This window comes from Sebastes umbrosus, chromosome 14 (genome assembly GCF_015220745.1).
Source record: "Sebastes umbrosus isolate fSebUmb1 chromosome 14, fSebUmb1.pri, whole genome shotgun sequence".
Lineage (NCBI taxonomy): Eukaryota > Metazoa > Chordata > Actinopteri > Perciformes > Sebastidae > Sebastes > Sebastes umbrosus.
In genome coordinates this window covers 2,408,660-2,431,500 of record NC_051282.1, presented here as the reverse complement: position 1 = coordinate 2,431,500, position 22,841 = coordinate 2,408,660, and the positions used below count along the sequence as shown (strand labels likewise).

The 22,841-nt window shown below is 41.7% G+C and overlaps 2 protein-coding genes across 8 annotated transcripts; one reads left to right on the top strand and one right to left on the bottom strand.

Annotated features, from left to right (window-relative positions):
• Positions 1–4,763: 4,763 nt before the first annotated feature.
• pex12 (peroxisomal biogenesis factor 12) lies at positions 4,764–9,520 on the bottom strand. Of its 7 annotated transcripts, none has more exons than XM_037793101.1 (4): positions 9,288–9,520; positions 8,599–8,822; positions 6,736–7,274; positions 4,764–5,780 (listed from the first exon to the last, which is right to left on the bottom strand). In XM_037793101.1, exons 2-4 carry the CDS (start codon positions 8,719–8,721, stop codon positions 5,333–5,335), a joined length of 1,110 nt encoding a protein of 369 aa, XP_037649029.1. In that variant the 5' UTR covers positions 8,722–8,822; positions 9,288–9,520; the 3' UTR covers positions 4,764–5,332. The 7 variants fall into 7 exon arrangements, with proteins under 7 accessions (XP_037649029.1, XP_037649030.1, XP_037649028.1 ...); XM_037793102.1 differs by having other exon boundaries at positions 8,599–8,819; XM_037793100.1 differs by having other exon boundaries at positions 8,599–8,807.
• Positions 9,521–11,701: 2,181 nt separating this feature from the next.
• On the top strand, positions 11,702–21,867 carry LOC119502244 (insulin-like growth factor-binding protein complex acid labile subunit). Its single transcript, XM_037793106.1, has 6 exons — positions 11,702–12,163; positions 13,962–14,391; positions 16,346–16,491; positions 17,285–17,453; positions 17,573–17,735; positions 21,023–21,867. The coding sequence occupies exons 2-6, from the start codon at positions 14,086–14,088 to the stop codon at positions 21,328–21,330; spliced, it is 1,092 nt and encodes a 363-aa protein (XP_037649034.1). The 5' UTR covers positions 11,702–12,163; positions 13,962–14,085; the 3' UTR covers positions 21,331–21,867.
• The last annotated feature ends 974 nt before the right edge of the window (positions 21,868–22,841 follow it).

Genomic DNA, 22,841 nt, shown 5'->3' with positions numbered 1-22,841 from the left:
GCAGCCCGTATTTAGAAATTGTGCGTTTGAAACAAACCGTTAGGATTTCTGTCCATTTGTGATGTCACAAATATATAATATTTAGACCATTACACGGTTTTAAACATAAACATTCTAAATGTGTCCCAGTTTTTTTCCTGTTGCAGTGTATGTAAATAACATCAGCTGACAGGAAGTAAACATGGACCCAAACTGTTGCCAGGCAACGCAATTCCGTTGAAATGCACTAAAAGGGAGCGTTTAAGACAGAGGGTGAATACAGCTATATTCAAGCAGACAGCATGAAGAAAATATATATTTTTTTAAACATTACAGCATGTAAACATGTTCTAGTAGAAACATAAAATACAAGTATGAACCTGAAAATGAGCACGATATGGGACCTTTAAGTGTGTTTTAAACTACCATCAACTAATGAATACAAATTGTCTGCTGAGTAATTTGGTATTATTTATTATTAGCATCTAGTGGCCATTATCAGTTCTGGTTTATCACAACTTGAGCCTTATTTTTTTTGTAGTTTTAGCCATCATTCCCATAATTAATAAGACTCTCCGAGTTAATCTGGAAGCGCAAGAACTTCAATAAAATAACAGAGCAAGAAAGATGAGCAGTCAGAAACAAACAAACGCTCTCCATACTCGCCATAGCTGTGCACCAACGGCGTTCCGAGAGATAATTCCTGAGGCTCCCTGACAGCTGTTCACAATCCAAAGAGAAGCCATGTCTACTCAGGACCTTCAGTAGATTCAATGTGAGATGAGTTGCAAGCAGTTTAACCAAAGAGTGATTTCTTTTTTTTTTTTTAGAGCAAGCAAACTTTTTTCGCAGATTTTTTTTCTCAAATTTTCTTACGCGCGTATCATCTATCTATCTGGTTGTTACGTCTTGTTGTTGCCCCCTCTTCTTCTGCAGAAGTTTACCCGCCCATCTTCTAATATTCACATAAAAGTAGTAGATTCATTTGCATTTTTTTTTGTTGCCAATTTTCTAGAAATATACAAATATATATATATTTTTAAAAAATGACAATAAATAAATAACATTTGTATGGGAACTTGGCTATTAACCCGCCTATGAACAGCTATAAATACTTGCAACTTTAGACACACCGTTCAAACGACTGTATATGTAGATGGACGATGCGTCTCCACTTCCTCCCACTGTACAAAATTTAAGCCAAAATGTCCTGGATACGGGAGCTGCCATCTCGAGATTTTGACGTCATTTGGAGCCAGAGGCTGTGCAGTAGTGATCGGGGGGGCCCGCAGCTGCGGTATCAAGGTCCCACCTGAGCCAATCGCAAGCCGAGCACGGCCGCACCTTCTTAGCGTGAGCCACCTAGCTGCTACGTCAGCACCGCGGTAGCTGTTTGGTGACTACTTTACTCAGAGCAGCTGTCAAATAACTAATTAAAACCAAACTTATCAGAAAAATGATAAGCGTGATAAGAACTACCTAAAATGATAGAAACCATCTTTGGGAAAAGTGTATTTGATGTGTACTTTGACTTTTTAGTTTGGCCCACGTCCCATCCGCTAACATGGAGGGGGGCTGGCTTTATGGCCTATACTGCAGCCAGCCACCAGGGGGCGATCCAGATGATTTGGCTTCGCTTTTGGGGAGCTGTCATGTCGTCCATCTTTATATATATATACAGTCGCCGAGATTTCAGCAATTACTTTTGTGAGTTATCGCAATCGACAGAAATGACAAAAAATATAAAAATAAAACTCAGATGGTAACAAACAGAATTATCCTTGGAGTCGGGGTGGGGGGGGTTGCTGCTTGGTCTTCCACTGCTGCCGGAGGGCACACACATAAGCACAGATTGCAGACTGAAAGCTTTAAGAAGCCGGTTCAGTGCTGCGCTGATCACGCTCAGTTCTGGTTGGTTTGTACTGAGACAAACTGAGAGTTCGGAGGAGCCGGTGGGGGGGGGGGGGAACCATCTGTACCACTTTCTACCCTGTACAGGATAGTGCTGAGTCTGATGGTTTGTACATCAGGGTGATGAATCTTGCCTCCCTAGTCCAGAGAGGCTACACAGCTTTACTGTCGCTACCACCCCCCCCCCCACACACACACACACACTAAGGTTTCACGCACTCTCACGCACACACAGACTATTTTGCTACACAAGTTAATACTGTATATTTCTTGATATGTTTGATACTGTGGTGTAAATGTAGTGTCCTGCTATGATGCGGTGTGGTGGTGGGGGGGGGAGGTGTATTTTTGAACTCCTGGGTGGGACAGAGGAGGTTCAGCATCAGTGTGACTGTCACCTTCTCTCTCCTTCTCCTTTACCTCCGTCTCTTTTTCGAGGGGAGACGTTCTCTCTGTTACCTTTCTCTCTCGTCCGGCTCGTGACTGAAAAATCGGAAAACGCCGTTTTCGTTGGAACCGATCACTGAAGCACATTCCTGACTCTTCTCTCTGTCCGTGCTGTCGTTTTCTCCAGATTCTTTCCTGTTTGCGACGATACAACATGTGTCTAGTTCTCGCCGACTCACATGTATATAAAGTGCATATATGTGTACACATGTGCAATACACGCTATTCGAGCAATCTATTACTGTGACTATTATTGATGATGATACTTGTCCCCTTTTTTCGTAGTTTCAGCCCCGTTTTTTTCTTCTTCGTCCTGATTTCCTGTTGATGAATTGTGTTGCAGGAGCTTAAAAAGGGAAGAAGGTGACTCTTGTGATTCTTCACACTTTAATTTTTCAGGGGTTGGTGGACATTTTAATGAAGCCCTTTTTTTTATTACTCTCACTGTAATGTTGTGACGTTGATCCTGATTATCTGTTTCTTTGTGTTTTTTTAAAGTGGGCCTGTTGTTAAACTTGTCTGGAAACTCAATAAAGCAATTCACCGACTGTCAGTTCCATTTGGTCCAACACTCTGCCATCCAGCACCTCTAAAGCTCTTTTGGACAGAACAGGGTTAGCTGTTCCCCCCTCACATCTTCCAGCCCTGCATGTCATTATTATCCATTATTATGAAGTCATCTTTCAAAATGTTTGCAAAGCCAGAAGAAAAAGGAATATGTCAACTGAACAGTGTCCAGGTCAGCAGCAGGTTTTAAATTGACAAGCTTGACTCTCAAAAGTAAAGTCTACAATACAAAATATTAGGGACGCACCGATACCGATACCAGTATCGGGTATCGGGTCCGATACTGTGCTCATGTACTCGTACTTGTACTCGCAAAACGGCTCCGATACAACCTCACCGATACCACTTTACAGCAGCGTGACGTTAACCTCTCATCACCATCTTTCGGGTCCTATCGCACGCGCTCACGCTCCACCTCCCCGACGGTGCGGGCGAGACGGGCCGGAGGTGCGCCCGACCCCGCTGGGCCGGGATGAAATCTCAGCCAGCGCGCGCCGGCCCTCACTTTCATTGCGCCAAGGGGTTTTACTTGCACCCTCTGACTCGCGCGTGCGTTAGACTTTGGTCAAGACGGGTCGGGTGGGTTGCCGACATCGCCGCAGACCCCTGACACCTTTCACGTGGGCCGAGCCCCGCTCTGGGGGCACGACGCGGTTGGTGCGCACTAAGGATAGTCGGCCCGGTGACACTTGGGCCACAGCCCCGAGAAGCACGGTCGCGGCGCACCACCTCGTATGCAGGACTCCCCAGCTTGCCGTGTGTCACTCACCGCCTCCAGCTGGCTGTTAACGAGGGTCTTTTGGCACAGAGAAGTACTTGTACCGGTACTCGGAAAAAAGTAGTATAGTATAGTATGCCGAAAAAAGTCATAAAACAATTATAATATAGCATGTCGAAGTCATAAGGATAATATGTAAAGAAAAGTCACAGACATCATAATACTTCATGTACAAAAATTTCAAAAAATGTCATGATATAGTCTGCGACAAAAGTCAAAATAGTCAAAGTGTAGTATATCACAAAAATCCTAATAGTCATAGGATAGTATGTTGAAAAAGTCAAAATAAAAATAAAAAAGTCATAATATCCTGTAATATGCCAAAAAGAAATCATGATATAGTATGTCGACAAAAAGTAAAAAATTTCACCGTATAGCATGTCGAAAAACAAGTCATGTTATATTATAGTATGTCAAAAAAGTCATAATATAGTATGTCATAAAAATAAGTCATAGTATAATATGCCGTAAAAATGTCATACAATGTCGCAGTATATTATGCCATACAAAATTCAGAAAGAGTCAGTATAGTACACCATCAAATATCATAAATGTATGCCATAAAAAGTCATACAAAAATGTCAAACAAGTCATAATTTAGTATGCTAAAAATGTTTGTATAATATATCATAGAAAAGTCATCATATAGTATAACATAAAAAGTTCATAAAAGAGTCATAGTATATTACAAAAGTGTCATAATATAGCATGTCATTAAAAAGTCACAGTATAGTATGCCATAATATGTCTTATACCAAGGTCTGGGTGAATACTAAATGCTAATTGACTGTAGGGTGTCCATTAATTCCTGATAATGGACACCTACGAAACTGTCTGTTCACCATTCCAAATTAATGCGCAGGCTACGGAAAAATCGGAATATCTTATTTACAACACTGAGCGTAACGTTAGTCCTTCAGTGCCTCATCCTCTGTACATAATAACTATTAATTAATAATTCATTTATTTCTATTTTGACTATTTCTATTTTGACTATATTATGGACCAAAAGATTAATTGAGAGAATAACTGACTAAATTAATAATTAAAATCATCATTAGTTGCAACCCCATTTTATTTATTTTTTTATTAGTCAGTTAAATATCCTCAAACTGGAATCAGCCTTTAAAAAAATGATCTGCATCAGGTTACTGATGGTGAGATACAGAGGGAGCCATTCAATCACCAGCCTGACCCTGGCTAAGTTAGCTGCTAACATTTTGTTGCCACCAAGTCACCATACATGGAGTAGAGACAAAAAACAACACAATGCCACTGAGGAAACAATTTAAGAATGAATTTATAAATATTAAATGTGATGTGAGCAGAGAGAAAACTCCTGCAGCACATCTCAATCAGCTGGCATCACCGAACAATTTATCAAACAATATGTACATTGGAGAGCCTGTTTTATACAAAAGAAAAACACAGTGTGCTTATCCCAAAAACGACAGAGCGCTGCAGACATTAGACACACATCCAGCACTCAGCTGCAGAGGGAAACTTACGGAGCCCCCCTAGACCCCTAGGAAAAAAAATGTATGTGGGGCTCTGTAGAAACTAGCTGACTCACTGCTAATGAATTCTTTTTAAAAACAAGGCCACTTCCTGTCTTTCTGAGAGAGTTCGTAGTCGGAGAGCGACTACAGTCTAACTCTCCGGTGAGTAGATCTTGATGAGGTGTTGTGGCTCGGTGGGATAGCCGGTGACCGGGCAGCGGCGGTTGGCTTTCACATACATGTAGATGCAGCGGTAGCAGAAGACGAAGCCGGAGGTGGACAGCACCGTGGCGTTCGCGCGTAGCCTCCGGCACAGCGGGCAGTTCCTGCTGTCGGGGCCGGGAGGCTGAGTTTCTTTGATGCGGTCGGCCGGTATGGACGGGGAGTCCCGACCGCTCTGCTCCTCCTGCTGCTGCAGGTGGAGGGGGGGTGGAGGAGCGGGCAGGGAGGTGAGGCTTTTCACAGTGCTCTGGTTGTCTGAGGAGTACCACCACTCCAGGAACTGCAGGAAAAAGACGCCCAGCGAGAGGGAGGTGGAGAGGGACACGGCCGCGCCACGCGCCGCCTGTGACATCAACCACCATGCTCTCTGCACCAGGCTGCAAAACAGAAGAACAATCCATTGTGGGTGGTGGATTTTAGAACTTTGTCTGACGTTGGGACTCCTGCAAGAACACTGATTACACATATTCCTCCTAACCTAAACTCTCTCTAACGTTATTCTGGGAGGTTTTTGCGTGTTTCTAGTTTTCACCAAACTTTAACTGCACTGACCTGCACAAAAAGACATCGTATAGGATGTCAAAAAAAGTAAAAATAAAAAAATCATAGTATAGTATATCAAAAAAGTCATAGTGTAGGATGTTGAAAAAGTAAAAAAAAAAGTCATACTATAGTATGTCGAAAAACGCTTATAAAAATCGTAGTATGGTATTTTAAAAAAGTTTTAAAAAAGTCATAGTGTAGTATGTTGAAAACAGTCATAAAATTATCATAGTATAATATGTCGAAAAAAGTAAAAAAAAATGAAGTCACAGTATAGTATGTATGTAGTATGTATGTAGTATGTATGACTGTTTTTCAGAAATCCCTTGTTTCAGCCTGATGAATGACACGTGTTCATGAGGAGTTGTGGGTTCCTTAGATTTGATCATTACCATGATCAACGCCACCCAGACTGCCATATAATAGAAGTTTGCTCCATTTGTGGACGTGTTTCATTCCAACAAATGTTACCAAAGGATTAAAAGAAGAATTTCACACCACAGGGCTCTAAGTCCTGCCGTCAGATACCAGCGGACAAATATTAACAACACATTTAGCCGTGTCAGTCGTCGTATTAGAGGACCAGAAACAACGAGAAAATATGAATACAGCTGCTGTCTATAAGCCTCAAAGAACAGAACAAAAGATTGTTCTCCATTTGGAGAAGGAGTTACAGAAGAGTTACAACTCTTACCACTGACTGGAGAAGCTGTTAATATAGCATTAATAACACACACACACACACACACACACACACACACACACACTTAGAATGTGTTTAAACTGTACCTCCCATCCGCTGGGTTGCCACTTGTGCTGGTCTTCAGCTCCATGTCTCTGAGATCTTGGACGTTAAGTCGTGCCAGTCTGACCCTGGCCAGCCACAGCAGGGGGTTATGGCTCCTGGCGACCCCGAAGACAAAGAGCAGCTGCTGGCAGAAGACCCAGGCCTGCCAGGCCGAGCTGACGTACGGGTACGCCGCCACGGCCGCCTGGTACAGCCTCTGGCTCCTGGTCTGCGCCAGCCGGATGGAGAAGTCCTCCTCGTCCCTCTGCCGCGCCAGCGTCGCCTCCAGCTTGGCCCGCAGGTACGGCGCCAGGCAGAGGAGAAGAAGAGAGCGCCAGCGTGACTTCCCGCGCAGCCCCAGGCGAACGGGAACAGGTCCTCGCCCTCCCAAAACTCTCTTCAGGCCGTAGAAGTTCTCGGAGAAGGAGGCGCTGCAGTGAGACAGGAAGTGGTTCTGGAGGAGGAGGTCCAGCAGCAGGTAGACCTCGTCAAAGCGTCGCCACAGGAACCCAAAACGGGACGGGTTGGACTCTGCCAGAACCTGAGAAGGTCACCAACAAGCGGGTAGTTAGAACCAAGGGGGAAGTTTCTTTGCAGAGCACAATTTAGGGCTTCATCACAATTCAATCTCAGCCTCAATTTAGGCCATTTAATTTTTATGTGGCAACGATTCTGCAGTGTTTGTATTAGCAGAGAGATCCTTTCCATCAAAACAAACGCTCCTAATTTCTCCACAAGCTGCATCAACAAACGGCAAGTGTGTCTTACTCTCTGTGACAAACTGCACAAGAAGAGGACAGAATATTGATGTCAGTAAATTGAATGTGTGTGAGAGACAGCGAAGTAAAATGCAGTGAAAGAGAAAAAAAATGTAAGTAATGACAAAAGTCTTAGGAACCCAGCGACGGTGAGCAGATCAATAAACGTTACTCACTGCCTTCCTGCAACTCTTCCTCACGTGTTGGTACCTGCTCTAACTTTACACTAAAGTTAAAGAGGAACTACCCCTCAAATCCTCAATTGGAGTAAAGAGATTCAGTGTATTAAATGAAATGGTCTTTCCTTAAAAAGTCAACTTGTTTTGGAAAGGCTAAAGGCCAACAAATATGGTTTGAAGCAGAATATGCTGATTAGTAAAAAGTCTGAATTCATGCTGTGTCAGGTCTGTCCGCAAGACGACAAGCAAACAACTTCTGAAATGCTTGTTTTCTGAATGGAGTTTGGATGGATCAGTGCCAGGCTACGCTAACATTGTAGCTGCTGCATTAACACTCCATCTAGGAATAAATACAGCAGCAACGTCAGTGATGACAGCGGGAGAATCTCAACGCTGATAAACTTTGGCGATGTATTTTATAAATTGTTCCACACCACTTATATGATGAATGCTTTTGATACACATGCTTTAATAAAAAACTGAAATACATTTAACTTTGCAGACTGTATGTCATACTAATACCTTTTCACCTTGTATAAAATGTATAATATACTGACAAGTAAATGTTACCATTTACTATTACTGAATGTCATTTGCTTCATTATAAGTTGTCTTTCAATCAAACATTAAGATATAAGTGGAAAAAACTGTTCACAAAACATTATAGACATGACCACTGACTATTTGTGTAACAATTTAGCCACAAATTCACATCCTGACATAAACGGTCCGGCCAGATACTCCGTTTTGACCGAGTCTTGTTATCATGAACAGTCTGACCCTACAGACTGTGAGGATCCTTGAGGATCACACAAGACTTAAGGTCGGCATTAGGGATTGGAATAAGTATTTTTTTCTTAAAAAAATAATGTTCCTAAATATCATGATCTGAATGTTAAGGGAGTTTCTTTTGAAGGCCCTCCCTCACCTTGACAGCGTGTCTCAGTGCCGGTCTGACCGCCTCCATCAGAGACTCCTGCGCCAGGACCTCAAAGATGGACGGCTGCTCATTCACAGCGGTGGAGGTCAGATGGGCTCCGGCCTCAGCCATGACTACTACTGCTGCCTCTGCCGCTGCTGCCTCTGCCTCTGCCGCTGCTGCCTCTGCCTCTGCCGCTGCTGCCTCTGCTGCTGCCTCTGCTGCTGCCGCTGCTGCAGAAACACAACACAAGGATGTTTTACATCTCAGCATAAGTGTACAAACAGTGAAATAGCCTGGAGGAATGACATACATGCATGAACATTAAATCTAAGTCACAGAACTAAGCTTGTATTTTTCTGAAAGATAAAACCCCTACAGCTGTTCTTATTGTAAATGTATTTTCATAACCCCCAGAGACACTGAACCACTCCTTGACCATCATTTCATCTAACCAGCCAGATAAAATAAGGATTCTTAACTTGTTACCCAGTTACTACTGTATTTACCAACCCAGGTGGCTGGATATGACAGATCTCCTCGCTTGTTTATGGCCAACAATGATTACATTACATGACGGTGTATGACAATACTAAATAAAGATGAAAAGTACCTCATTATTAACTATAATAGTAACTTTAATATAGCCCATGTATACAGCCATGTACATGGACAACATAGCGTGAACGTGACGTCACCTTCTCCTGTTAGCTGTTAGCGTCGCTGACTGTCTCCTGACTCCTGGCGTCTCTTCGTCTCTTCAGGCTTCATCAACATCACACGGTCCTTTAAAAACAGCGAACATTAAAGCAACAACAGACAGACATGTTTGTTCTGTTACTGACCACTCTCTGTGCAGAGAGCACTGCCCACAACAAACACCACTTCCGCACTCTGACGTCATGACGCAGATGTACGTAATTCCGGTCCGTTAGCTCTTGCAGGAAGTGGGGAAACCTAATACATTTATGGTGGAAACACGACTTCTTCCTTTTAGACTCTGCATCACTGACAAAATTAGAGAAATACATGTGAAAATATTACACAAAATGTATCCAACAAAACGTGTAACATAATTTTTTTCAGATATTGATAACAAATGTAGGCTACTTTCTGCAAGACTGAACAAGAAAGTATAATTCATCTGTTTCATGGTTGCCCATCTTGTATTACATTTTGGAAAGACTTTGAGAATGGTATATTGTTTAACCATCATGCTTGATGATTGATAATCATAATGTTCAATAGTCATAAATATTGAATTCATTTGGAATCACCGAACCATTCTTGATCGCTCCGTGTAGTTTGACACATTCATATAAGATCATTGCCGGGTTCATTTCCCTGAGGGGCTAAAAGAGGTTCAAATGGCTACAAAGGTTAGGGGACCTTTGGTTGTTGTCACGGTTACAATAATAAACATGGAACGGCCATGGTCATGCTAAAAAACATTGACAGTCAGGAGATTTGTTATGTATTCTCTTTCAAGGTCCCATATTATAAAAAAGTGAGATTTTCATGTTTTTTATTATAAAGCAGGCTTAAGTCCTATATAAATACTGTGAAAGTATTGAAACGCTCGATCCACAGGGAAATACACACAGCCCGTATTCAGTAACTCTGCATTTGAAACAAGCTGTCATGATTTTTGTCCATTTGTGATGTCACAAATATACAATATTTAGACCCTTTACACAGATTTAAATGTAAACATTCTAAATGTGTCCCAGTTTACTCCTTGTTGCAGTGTATGTGAATGTCACCAGCTGACAGGAAGTATACATGAACCCAAGCTGTTGCCTAGCAACGCAATTCTGCTTTGCAATTTTGTTGCAATTCCGTCGAAATGCCCTAAAACAGAGTGTTTAAGATAGAGGGTAAATACAGGCATATTTAGGCCGACAGTATGAGAAAAATAAAGGGTTTTTGGAACATTACAGCACGTAAACATGTTCTAATAGAAACACAAAACACAAGTATGAACCTGAAAATAAGCATGATATGGGACCTTTAATACTCTTACCAACATGGGAGTGGGCAAATATGCTGCTTTATGCAAATGTATGTATATAATTAATACTGAAAATCAATCAACAACACAAATCAATGACAGATATTGTCCATAAACCCTCTCAGGTACTGCATTTGGCATAAAAAAATATGCTCAAATCATAACATGGCAAACTGCAGCCCAACAGGCAACAACAGCTGTCAGTGTGTCAGTGTGCTGACTTGACTATGACTTGCCCCAAACTGCATGTGATTATCATAAAGTGGGCATGTCTGTAAAGGGGAGACTCATGGGTACCCATAGAACCCATTTACATTCACTGATCTGGAGGTCAGTCCCCCTTTGAAAATGGCCATGCCGACAAGCTAGTATGACATGGTTGGTACCGATGAATTCCTTAGGTTTTCTAGTTTCATATACCAGTATCTTCACTCTAGCTCAATCGCTAGTATCTTAACTCTTAAAACCAAGACCGTTACAACCTAAAAATCACAATTTGCGTTAAAGAAATTAGAGGTGTTAAAACAAATTAGCATTAACTTGTTATTATCGCGTTAACTTTGACAGCCCTAATAATAAAACTGAAATAATGAAGGTTTACAGTTTTACACCGGCACCATCTTCAAGACAAGGCCTCAAGATTAGGTTATGAATCAGGACCCTATAGGCCCTTATGTCAGTGGATACTGTGCTTTAGTGATGCATATTCCCTTTATAATTTATAGCCTAGACTTTGGAGTTCTGGGACCCCAGGGCAAGTGTACGCTGCCCCCATGTTGTAAATCCAGCCAGCACTGATGCTTACATGCAGGGCCGGCTCTAGCCCTTTTGGTGCCCTCTGCGAAATTTGGATTTGGAGAGTCCCCCCCCTGCCATCGCCGGTGGTGCTGCAGCCGCTCCAGGCTGAGGGTTCCATCCCCTAACCATAGCTGCAAACACACATGAGACATCACAGTGGTTTGTGTTCATAAATAACTGTATTTATTATAATATAAGTGAACAATTGGTCCCTGATATTGTCCCGTGATATTGAAAAGTGTTTAGTCAGTTTCACTAAAACGAGAATTACAGGGGTGAAAAGTGTATTTCATTCTTTATTAATTTATTTGTTCATTTGTTACCTCAATGCAGAAAATGAGGAATGGCGCCCCCTGGCATTCTATTTCTCTGTTGGTCATCCATCTGGCTCCCGGCATGCACTCAAACTCTTCACAAGATGTTATAACAGTGTTTATATAATATTAAAGTCAGTGAAACAGACGGATGGAGGGATGCCAGGGGCTCCATAGTGGTATTAACAGGAATCGAGAGGGAGGGGGGACAAGCTGCCAGAGTTTAGTGGATGAGAGGAAACATTTGGTGATGGGACAGGATTAGAGGATTACTGACACAGCTGAATGCACTGAGAATCTCCATCAGCATCATCATTCTGCCTTTGGTTCTCTCTCTCTGCCCATCATCTCCCCAACCGTCTCTGCCGAGCTGTCATCCAGTGAAGTCAGAGGACACGTAGAGGTGGATGATCCAGTATGGAGATGTCTGGGGTCTGCATCAGTAGAGGAGGTGAGTTAGGCATTTAGCAGAGGGAGGCTTTAGACCTCTAAGGTGACATCTGTGTCATTCGGATGTTGGTTTTACTCTTTATTTTTTGTGATTTCAGTTTTTGTCTTAAATATGTAAAATGTCAGTTTTTGTCTTAAAAATATAAAAAATGCATTAGAGGAAAACAAAACAGAGTGTTTTCTTCCATTTTTATGAGTGTGAAACACGTATTATCAACCCTGGAAAAAATATCATGTAATGTTTCTTGACAATAATGTACATTATAAAAAAATATTTCTTAGTATTGATAGAGAACAAGTTCTGGGAAAAAAACAAACAGATCATTCTGTGGATGCTTTCCAGTAAATAAGAAACAAATGCTGAATACCAGTATTGCTTTTATACTATGTCGCTGTGTGAATTTCAGACAGGCTCGCTGAATTTAATCCTTTCTGTTGCTCTGCTTTTAATGACTGCGATTATGTAATTACATTTGAAGGAGAAAAGGAGAGTAAATCGGATGAAAAACCTGTGTTAAAAGGACTGTAACAATTAGGAGAACGATTTAAAAATAAGTCAGTTATGTAATGGTGAAAATTTGTTATCTTTAATGCTTAGATTTGATTGTTGAAAGCATGTCATTTTTGCCACTGTGGGACTACTAAAGAAATATCTTATCTTATCTTATGTGCGCAAAAAAGCCCAAACAAAATTAGCTTAAAAAAACAACTAGTTTAGGTATCAACGATTTTGTCAATGTTAGGCATTTTTAGTGGTTTGGTTAAAGGTCCCATATTGTAAAAAGTGAGATTTTCAGGTCTTTTATATTTTAAAGCAGGTTTAAGTGCTATATATTTACCGAGAAATAAACTCAGCCCGTATTCAGAAATTGTGCGTTTGAAACAAGCCGTTAGGATTTCTGTCCATTTGTGATGTCACAAATCAATCAAATGTCAATTTATAATATACAGATTATTACCCGGTTTTAAACATAAACATTCTAAATATGTCCCAGTTTATTTCCTGTTGCAGTGTATGTTAATAACATCAGCTGACAGGAAGTAAATATGGACCCAAACTGTTGCCTAGCAACGCAATTCCTTTGCAATTCCATTGCAATTCCATTGAAATGCACTAAAACGGAGCGTTTCAGACCGAGGGTAAATACAGGTGTATTCAGGCAGACAGTATGAGGAAAATAAAGTTTTTTTTTAACATTACAGCATGTAAACATGTTCTAGTAGAAACACAAGTATGAACCTGAAGATGAGCATGATATGGGACCTTTAAGGTTTAGCATAGATAACGAATTATAGGCGTATATATATACAGTATATATGCTATTGCTATTATAATTTACATTAATGTTTTCTAACTGTGTACAGTACCCTCCTGAAAAGTTTCCCCCTCGCTCATACTCATATCAATAAAAAATACTGTAAATTGCAGACATATACTGTAAATAAGAGGATAAGACAAGTGCCAGCTTTATCTGAACATTTATTCAAAGGCAAGCAGCCTCGTATGACAAATTGTAAAGCATTATTTTAACTTAAAATGTATGTAAAAAAAAATAAACAAACTGTTGATGTTGTTTTGGGCTGAAAAATGAATCAAAGTCTACAGTATTTAATAATTTGGAAGAATAGTACACTACTGTTAGAATTTGACTGTATTTCTACAGCATTGTATTACAGTGCATTCTTAAATAATATTTTTTTAAAAAGGAGGTAGTAAATTAATATCTCTTTTTCAGATGTTGGGAATTGTCACCAGGTCACCAGATGTTGAACTAAAAGCTATGCTTGCTTATTTGCAGGCTGACTGGGAGGCTTGGCAAAGAGGACAGCAGAGTTAAACTACCAAGCTTCATTCAACTTTCCACACTCTAACTGCTCCTCTGAACAAGCTGCCCTCACTCCTCTTGCTGTCTGGGGGGAAACATGTGTCTCCCTTTCCTGGCTCTTCTCTTCTTCCTTCTCGCCTTTTATTCCCCACCATCCCTTTTTCCATCCGTCGATTGCTCGCGGTCATGTCCACACCGCTGCATCTGTTACGAGCACGCCGACCTGGTGGACTGCAGGGACCGTGGGTTCGAGCGCGTACCGGGAGGCCTCCCGCACAGCACGTGGCTGCTGGAGCTGGGTGGAAACAATCTGAGCGAGATTGGCACCAGAGCCTTCACTGGACTGTGGTCTCTGCGGGTGCTGGTGCTGACAAACAGCCAGATACAAGAAATGCAACCACAGGTAGGAGAGAAGGGACGGAGGACCTTTAGAATGCAACATTCTTGAAAATCGCACAGGAAACACTTGAAACTTGCAAAAGAATGTAAATGTTAAAATGCTAATTTTTTTGCTTGGGTTTGAGAGTTAAAGTTGAAGTTGAAGCAATTAAGTAGTTAATGAGTCAATTGAAGCACTGAAAGGATTTGAAGTGGCAGAAGTCAAATCACTTAAAGGTCCCATATTGTAAAAAGTGAGATTTTCATGTCTTATATTATAAAACAGGTTTAAGTGTTATATAAATACTGTTATACTATCAAATGCTCAATATACAGCGAAATACACACAGCCCGTATTCAGAAACTGTGCGTTTGAAACAAGCCATTAGGATTTCTGTCCATTTGTGATGTCACAAATATACAATATTTAGACCATTACACAGTTTTAAACGTAAACATTCTAAATGTGTCCCAGTTTGTTTCCTGTTGCAGTGTATGTTAATGACATCAGCTGACAGGAAGTAATCATGGACCCAAGCTGTTGCCTAGCAACGCAATTCTGTTGCAATTCCATTGAAATGCACTAAAACGGAGCGTTTCAGACAGAGCGTGAATACAGGTATATCCAAGCAGACAGTATGAGGAAAATAATGTGTTTTTTAAACATTACAGCATGTAAACATGTTCTAGTAGAAACCCAAAATACAAGTATGAACCTGAAAATGAGCATGATAAGGAAAAAGTTTAATGTCCTCTGGACACAACCAGACTTTAATGCTTCTGAACCTACTAGAACAGTGGTTCTCAATCTTTTTCATGTCAAGGACCCCTAAATTGATACACATTAGGTCACAGATCGATAAGATATCACTTCAGGGACCTCCATCCGAAAAATGTTTGGCTGTTAGATATTTATTAAGACCAGAATTTTGTAGTTGTCAACCACAGTTGATGAGATAACCATGGAGGAAGTGAAACCTTAGAATATTCTAGTGACATTAAATTGTGAAATTAAACTATTCCCCATTTTTGTGGGAACCCCCTCAAACTCCATCAAAGACCCCTTGTTGAGAATCAATGTACTAGAGCAGGGGTCAGCAACCTTTACTATGAAAAGAGCCATTTTAAGCAAAAGAGAAAAAGAAAAATCTGTCCGGAGCCACAAAAACATTTGAGCATTGTGATGAAGGTAACACAGTTTATAGTCTAAGTATATAGTATATAAGTCTAATGCAGTGAAGGCCAAAGAGACAATGTACAACAGAGTATCAGGACCACATTGAGGGAAAAAACATCTGAGATTTCCAGAATAAAGTCATAGCTTTACGAGAAAAAAAGAAAATAACACGTAAAATTACTACTTTATAATATTATGACTTTATTCTCATAATATTACGACTTTTTTTCTCATAAACCTATGACTTTATTCTGGTAATATTATGACTTTATTCTATTTTATATCTCAGATTAATTTGTTTCTCCTCGATGTGGCCCTAATACTCCGTCGTACCATAGACCTACAACAATGATGAATAAAAATGAAAATGTAAACAAAAAACAGTTATTCATTTCCATTTTTATAAATCCACAGTGAGCCACTGGACAGGGGCTAAAGAGACACATGTGGCTCCGGAGCCGCAGGTTGCTGACCCCTGTACTAGAGGGTGTAGCAGGCCACTTCTAACCCATATCTATAAGACTGATAACCGCCGATAACGCCCATTCAATCGTCTGATAACATTCGAAGCGGGTGGGGAGGAAATGAAGGGAGAAGGAAAGAGGGAAGGAGGAATGTTAAAAAAGAGGTTCCTGGGGTCCATCTGGGTCACAGTGCGAAGGAAGGAAGGGGGAAAGGGACGATGGAAAGAGCATGTTTGTGTCTGTAAAAGAAAAAGAAGGGACAATAGTTAAATGTATGCTTCTCTCTTTCTTCCTTTCTTTCTTTCTTTCTTTCTTTCTTTCTTTCTTTCTCTCCACAGGCATTATTCTCTTTGTCCTTCCTGGAGAAGCTGGATCTCAGTTGGAACCAGTTAACATCTCTACCTGTCGACTTCTCAAGCAGTCTATCTGCTCTCAAGGATCTGCGACTGGAGCACAACAACTTATATCATATACCTGTATACAGGTACCTGTCTCTATATTGGCCTTCAAAGTGCAACGGAAGGCCATCTTTCTTCCACCATCATTCCTATCATTCACCATCATTCCTACAGTATCAGCCGCTTTTAGCTCCTCAGAGCAGGGGCGGATGGGTAGGGAGGCACAGTTGCTCAATGTTCATACTGTTAACCTCAGTAGGCGATTTGGAAATTTTTACCACGGACGACAAGCATGAGCACACTATCGGACCCGATACCGGTATCGGTATCAGTATCGGTATCTGTGCGTCCCTATTTGATGTTGTAAAAAGGAGGTGAGACGTGTCAGCTGTGAGTTTCTCATGCTCAGCTCGTGATTGCTCCACCGCCCAATCACTACTGCCCAGACTCTGGCTCTAAATGATGTTAAAATCTCAAGATGGCGGCTAATGTATCTGGGATATTTTGGCTTCACTTCTGTACAGTGGGAGGAAGTGGAGACGCATCGTCCATCTTTATATATAGGCCTACAGTCTATGAGCCAGACTTTCTCAGGAGACCAAAAACAGAGCTAAAAGAGAGTGAATATTGGACTCACCAGGTGCACAGAAGCAAGATTAAATAAGCCACTGTTTGCTAACAAGTTGGCCTTCTCCTCTTTTTGTCCACCCCCTCATCCCGCATACCAGTTAACCATGGGTGTATCAGGGCCAAGAGGCCACGCAAACCTCTCCATACAAGCCACAGATGTAGACAGCAGTATTCATCACATGTGGATTGAGCTTTTTCTGCCTGCCTCCGTGTCTCACCCTGTAATTGTCTCTCGCTTCCTTCTGTCAGCTTTGAGTATCTGGACAACATGGAGAAGCTGGACCTCAGTTATAACCAGCTGGTGTTAGTTGGCCCCGGCGTGTTCAGGGGCCTCTCCAGGCTCAGACAGCTCTACCTGCAAAACAACAGACTGACTGCGGTGCAGCAGGGGAGCCTGGATATGCTGCCTGGACTAGAGGTGCCAAAAATGACTAAATGAAATGACTCTGTGTGTATACCGAGTTTCCCGTTATCAGTCTGATTACCTGTCTGTCTGTCTGTCTGTCTGTCTGTCTGTCTGTCTGTCTGTCTGTCTAGGTGCTAGAGCTGAGTAACAACAACATCTCTCACATAGACACGGATGCTCTAGCCCCTCTCTACAGCCTGGCGGTCCTCGCTCTGGAGGGAAACAACCTCCATCACCTCAAGTTTAAGACCTTCATCAGCCTTCATACATCAGCTACACATATCCAGCTGTCAGGTATCCAATATCTATACTGCTGTTCTGTTGATCCGTTTTTGTCGACCAAGTGAAGAGACACCACTCTTGCTTACGGTGACCATGACGTCCCGGTTTGTCCGGGACTGTCCCGGTTTCAAGCTGACGTGTCCCGGGTCCCAACAAATATCTGTAAAACACTCAAATATCCCGGTTTTCAACAGTCACTAAAAAATTGTCCCGGTTTTCACCACAATTAAAATAATTAAAATATTATACTTATATAGAGGTTTATAATGTTGCACTCATTAAAGGTGTTGAGTCTGGAAATCTCAAGCCTTGGGCCTGGAACGGCTGAGATCCCAGTTCAATGTTCTTCAATGTTCAATTTTAAAGGTGTCAGAAAGTCAACAGAGGTTACTCAAATGAATCACTTGATGCTGTACAAGTATGATGCAAGAAGCCGAGTTTTATTGTGTTTTAAATCAGCAGACAAAAACACAACCAAACTCGAGCCGATCCGGAACGCGACTGTTCGCGGGCTCCACATCACAACACTATATGCTAGATCAAAGAACTCATCCCTCCTCTTTTACTACCATATATCTTTGTATTCTTCACTTCTACTGGTCTCTGTCAAAATATCCTACTAATCAGCATATACCGTACATATGATCTAGGTGCCTCCCTGACATCTATTATGTCAGAGACAGATTCCTTGTTTTGGCCCCTTCAGTTGAGGCCCAGTTCGCGCAGCTGCGAGGTGATTTGGAGTTCATTGAAAGCATTACATCACTACAGCTGTGAGCTGAAGCGGCCAGTGTGAGTGTTACAGCACTGGGGTCTATACAAAATACAGCAGCACTATGATTGTATGCTGTTTCAGTAGTAAACACAGGGTTATAGGATTAATACTTTTATCATTGTTTATCACATTTTTATATAGTTAAAAAGGGATTACTTCTACAAAGGTCCCATATTATAAAAAAGTGAGATTTTCATGTTTTTTTTTATTATAAAGCAGGCTTAAGTCCTATATAAATACTGTGAAGTATCGAAACGCTCAATCCACATTGAAATACACACAGCCCGTATTCAGAAACTCTGCATTTGAAACAAGCTGTCAGGATTTCTGTCCATTTGTGTTGTCACAAATATACGATATTTAGACCCTTTACACAGATTTAAACGGAAACATTCTAAATGTTTCCCAGTTTATTGCTGGTTGCAGTGTATGTGAATATCACCATCTGACAGGAAGTACACATGGACCCAAGCTGTTGCCTAGCAACACAATTCTGTTGCAATTTCGTCGCAATTCCATCGAAATGCCCTAAAACGTAGCGTTTCAGACAGATGGTAAATACAGGCATATTCAGGCCGACAGTATGAGGAAAATAAAGAGTTTTTTGAACATTACAGCATTTAAACATGTTCTAGTAGAAACACAAAATACAAGTATGATCCTGAAAATGAGCATGATATGGGATCTTTAATTCATTTGTGCGCATGAGATAAGTATACAGAGAGCAAGCACAGCCCACCGCTGCAGTCTCTATACAGAGTGAGGTTGCGCGCTGTCAAGCCACAATTACGCACGGCCACAACAGATCGGCTGGTTACATTTTGTGCAATTTTGCACCACAGAACCCTCCGTGCTTATGTGCACATCAAACGTGTCATTTTGATTAATTATTCTACACATTTCCTTCTGCTCATCAACAGGCATTTCGCTCCTCTTATAACTCCCTCAGGACCGGCCGATCCTATCAGTCTATCACACGGTGTCTCCATCCTGACCAAAATTTCGTCTGAGCTCCACAATTTTAATTATAATAGCCTACAGGTAGATGTGAGGCTGTGGCAATGTGATGTGATAGAGATTGTTCGGGTTCAAAACTAAAGTTGAAGAAAAATGTCCGTAGGCCCAGACAACAATAATTGTCTTCTGAGGAAAACTCTCTACAGGACTCCAAAACTGTCAGTGTGTCATGGTGGGGATAGGGGGTGAAAGTTGTGAATGGGATAAGTCATGATTCTCACAACTTCTAATGCACCCCCCTATAATAATAACTTCTTTCTGATCCCACTCTGTGTTCAAATGCACCACAGGTGCGCCAAGTTAGCCATCCTGATGAAAACGCCTATGGTGCGTACATATTAGCACGAACGTGCGCCTGCATGAACGTGCCATGCATGAATGTGCGATTCACTTCAGTGTCCCGGTTTGGGGGTTTGAAAATATACTCACCCTACTCTTGCTCACAATATGAATATGCATATTACCTCTCGCATAGGAAGTTGACATACATTAGACTGGCAATATGTCATCCAGACAAGGCTCTCATGACCACACCCCCCTTTTGGGGGAAACCAATCACGTGTCCCTCGTAGATGGTAACAGAGTAACCAGAAGAAGTTGAAACATGTCTCCAAACTTCTACTTTAAACAAACCGGTAACAGTAATAACGCTATGCAGAAGAGTTGCTGTGTAGTTGGTTGCACCAACAATAAAACAAAAACGCTGATATATGTTTAGGATAAATGCATACAAACTTGGATGTAGTATGTAGTTTACATATATTGTTAAAAGGAGAAAAAGTTTGACTCAAACCCTAAACAGGCACTGATCAATCATATAACATGATAATCTAGACATGTGGCAGGATGTTTTGATGGGTTGCTTGCGTATTGTTTTGTGGTACGTGCAGTGTCGGCTACCAGATGGCGGATATCATCTGACAAAAATGAACATCTCCTATCCAGCAAAGAGCAATAGGCTACCCACAAGGCCAGATGGCATTAGGAATGATGGTGCGCTTAATGCAAATCCAGTTCATGGCCTCTCTCTCTCGTCAGTATAAAAGCCCACAATTCCACCCTCTGTCTGTCACCAGTTAAGACCTGACTACCATTCCTGACCACATGCTGTATCTCTCTATAAAGTAATAGGATATTTGGTGTATGTAGCAAACACAATAAAGTATCCAGTCTTGTTTTAATAAAATAGTCTGGATGCCGTTATTATGAGAAATGTTTTGTGTTTTGACAAGATAACGTTGATTTAGTGCAATAACGGGAACGTTTTGTGATATAGCAAGATTAAGGCTGTCAATTGATTAATAATTAAAATTAATCACACCTTTTTTTATCCGTTCAAAATGTACTTTAAAGGGAGATTTGTCAAGTATTTGAGACTCTTATCAACATGGGAGTGGGAAAATATGCTGCTTTATGCAAATGTATGCATATATTTATTATATGCGGGTGCTAATTTCAGACCCTGCTTTTAGGGGTCTCGGACTAACCTCTCTTGTTACTTCCCCAGGCAACCCATGGAGCTGCGACTGCGATCTGCATCGCGTCTTCAGTAAGATCTTGCACGTTCGCCACCTCCACATCGACGACTACCGCAACGTGACGTGCCAGGATCCGCCGCAGCTCGCCGGGGCTTCGCTCGCCTGGGTGGACAGCCAGCTCTGCATCGCGGAGACCGCCACCGTACTCGTCATCACCATCACCGTGTTGGTCACCGTGGTGGCGGCTCTGGTGATGGCGGAGAGGAACAGGAAGAGGAACAGCGGAAAGAACTGGGACACCGAGTCACAGAATCAAACTTCGAGCCCTCCATCCTGAGAGTCCGCGTAACAAACAGCGAGAGGAGGAGGAGGAAACCCAACAATATAGAGACCCTGTGAGACTGAAGGGTGAACTCCCGGGTTCCTCTTGTGATAAAGGAGACATGCAGCTTACAAGATGGCTGCCACAAATGGACGATTACTTGAATTGACCGATTCCCCTTTTCCTTTGATATTCAAACAGGCAATAGTGTGTACTGTATGTCTGAAAGGCCTGAAGAACACTACAAGTGTGGTTGGAGCACAATTTCCATACCTCTAAAGACATTTTGACCTTTGACCTCTTCCCTGTATGTCATAATAATATAACAGTGTTAAATTGGTGCAACTTATTTAACTTTCAATAATAAAAAGAAACAAAGCATAAAGAATTTAAGATGTTGTTTGCCACTTTAAACCTTAATTTAAAGTGAATGAACATTCAGTAACTAATAACTATAAAGATCCGCGCATATTCTGTGTTTGTCTACGTTGACACATTGGTCCTGTTAACCATTTGTGATGGGAAAAATAAAAAACAGATTTTTCAGGAGGCATTGTACACAATAGTCTTTTAGTGTGGGAATAATTGTGAATGGCTTGAAGCAGTTATGTGACTGGGGAAAGGTTGGGGTGGTTGTGTAGCGATATCGCGAAATCTCTTGACTCTTGTACCGTTTTTTCTGTGCATACAATATCAGTTAACCTTTGCATCACTAATGACAAGGGAAGGCTTAAATACCATATAAAGAATACACACACCTGCTCTCCCACAAAAAGATAATATAATAACGATTAAAACTGAGGCACAATAATCCATCCATCCATTATCTGTATCCGCTTATCCTATTCAGGGTCAAGAGGGGGGTCATTGGGCGAAGGCGGGGTACACCCTGGACAGGTCTCCAGACTATCACAGGGCTGACACATAGAGACAGACAACCATTCACGCTCACATTCACACCTACGGGACATTTAGAGTCAACAATGAACCTGCATGTCTTTGGACTGTGGGAGGAAACCTGAGCACCCGGAGAAAACCCACACTAATGCCGGGATCAGACTACACGATATTTTTGTCTTTGACGATGGTCACCATGTCAGATCTAACGATCACAACGCCATAACCTCTTGCAGTGTCTTGGTCGGGTGACTGGCGAGACTACACGTATGATCATGACCAATCATGGCCCGTCGTATTCCACCATCATGCGTGAGTTCAGATGTCATCGGGGAGGCGGTTGAAGCAACTGTCGATCATGGCGACAGAAGCATTGTGTGTGATGTTGGCGGTCTGGTGTTGCGAAAAGAAAAAGAAAAGAAAGAAAAAACGGTTGTTGATGCGCTCCTGGGTGGCTCAGAGAGTAAGTAAGTACAACTCAATGAATTTTTTTCAGTTTGGTTGTCCCACCTGACAGCAGCAAATTCGGCATCCCTCCTCCTTTTCTCTATGTTTGTTTATTACCAAGTGACCTGACTGCGACTGCGCGCTGGAGAGAGCACCTGATTGGTCAACGCAAAGTAACGCGT

Bases quoted from the DNA above. Each gene is read 5' to 3' on its own strand.
- pex12 (XM_037793101.1), bottom strand. From the start codon at position 8,721: ATGGCTGAGGCCGGAGCCCATCTGACCTCCACCGCTGTGAATGAGCAG. The intron at 7,275-8,598 runs GTGAGGGAGGGC...TGACCTTCTCAG, and splicing joins CACTGAGACACGCTGTCAAG to GTTCTGGCAGAGTCCAACCC. The intron at 5,781-6,735 runs GTACAGTTTAAA...TCTGTTTTGCAG, and splicing joins GGCAACCCAGCGGATGGGAG to CCTGGTGCAGAGAGCATGGT.
- LOC119502244 (XM_037793106.1), top strand. From the start codon at position 14,086: ATGTGTCTCCCTTTCCTGGCTCTTCTCTTCTTCCTTCTCGCCTTTTAT. The intron at 16,492-17,284 runs GTACCTGTCTCT...TCCTTCTGTCAG, and splicing joins TATCATATACCTGTATACAG to CTTTGAGTATCTGGACAACA. The intron at 17,454-17,572 runs GTGCCAAAAATG...CTGTCTGTCTAG, and splicing joins ATATGCTGCCTGGACTAGAG to GTGCTAGAGCTGAGTAACAA.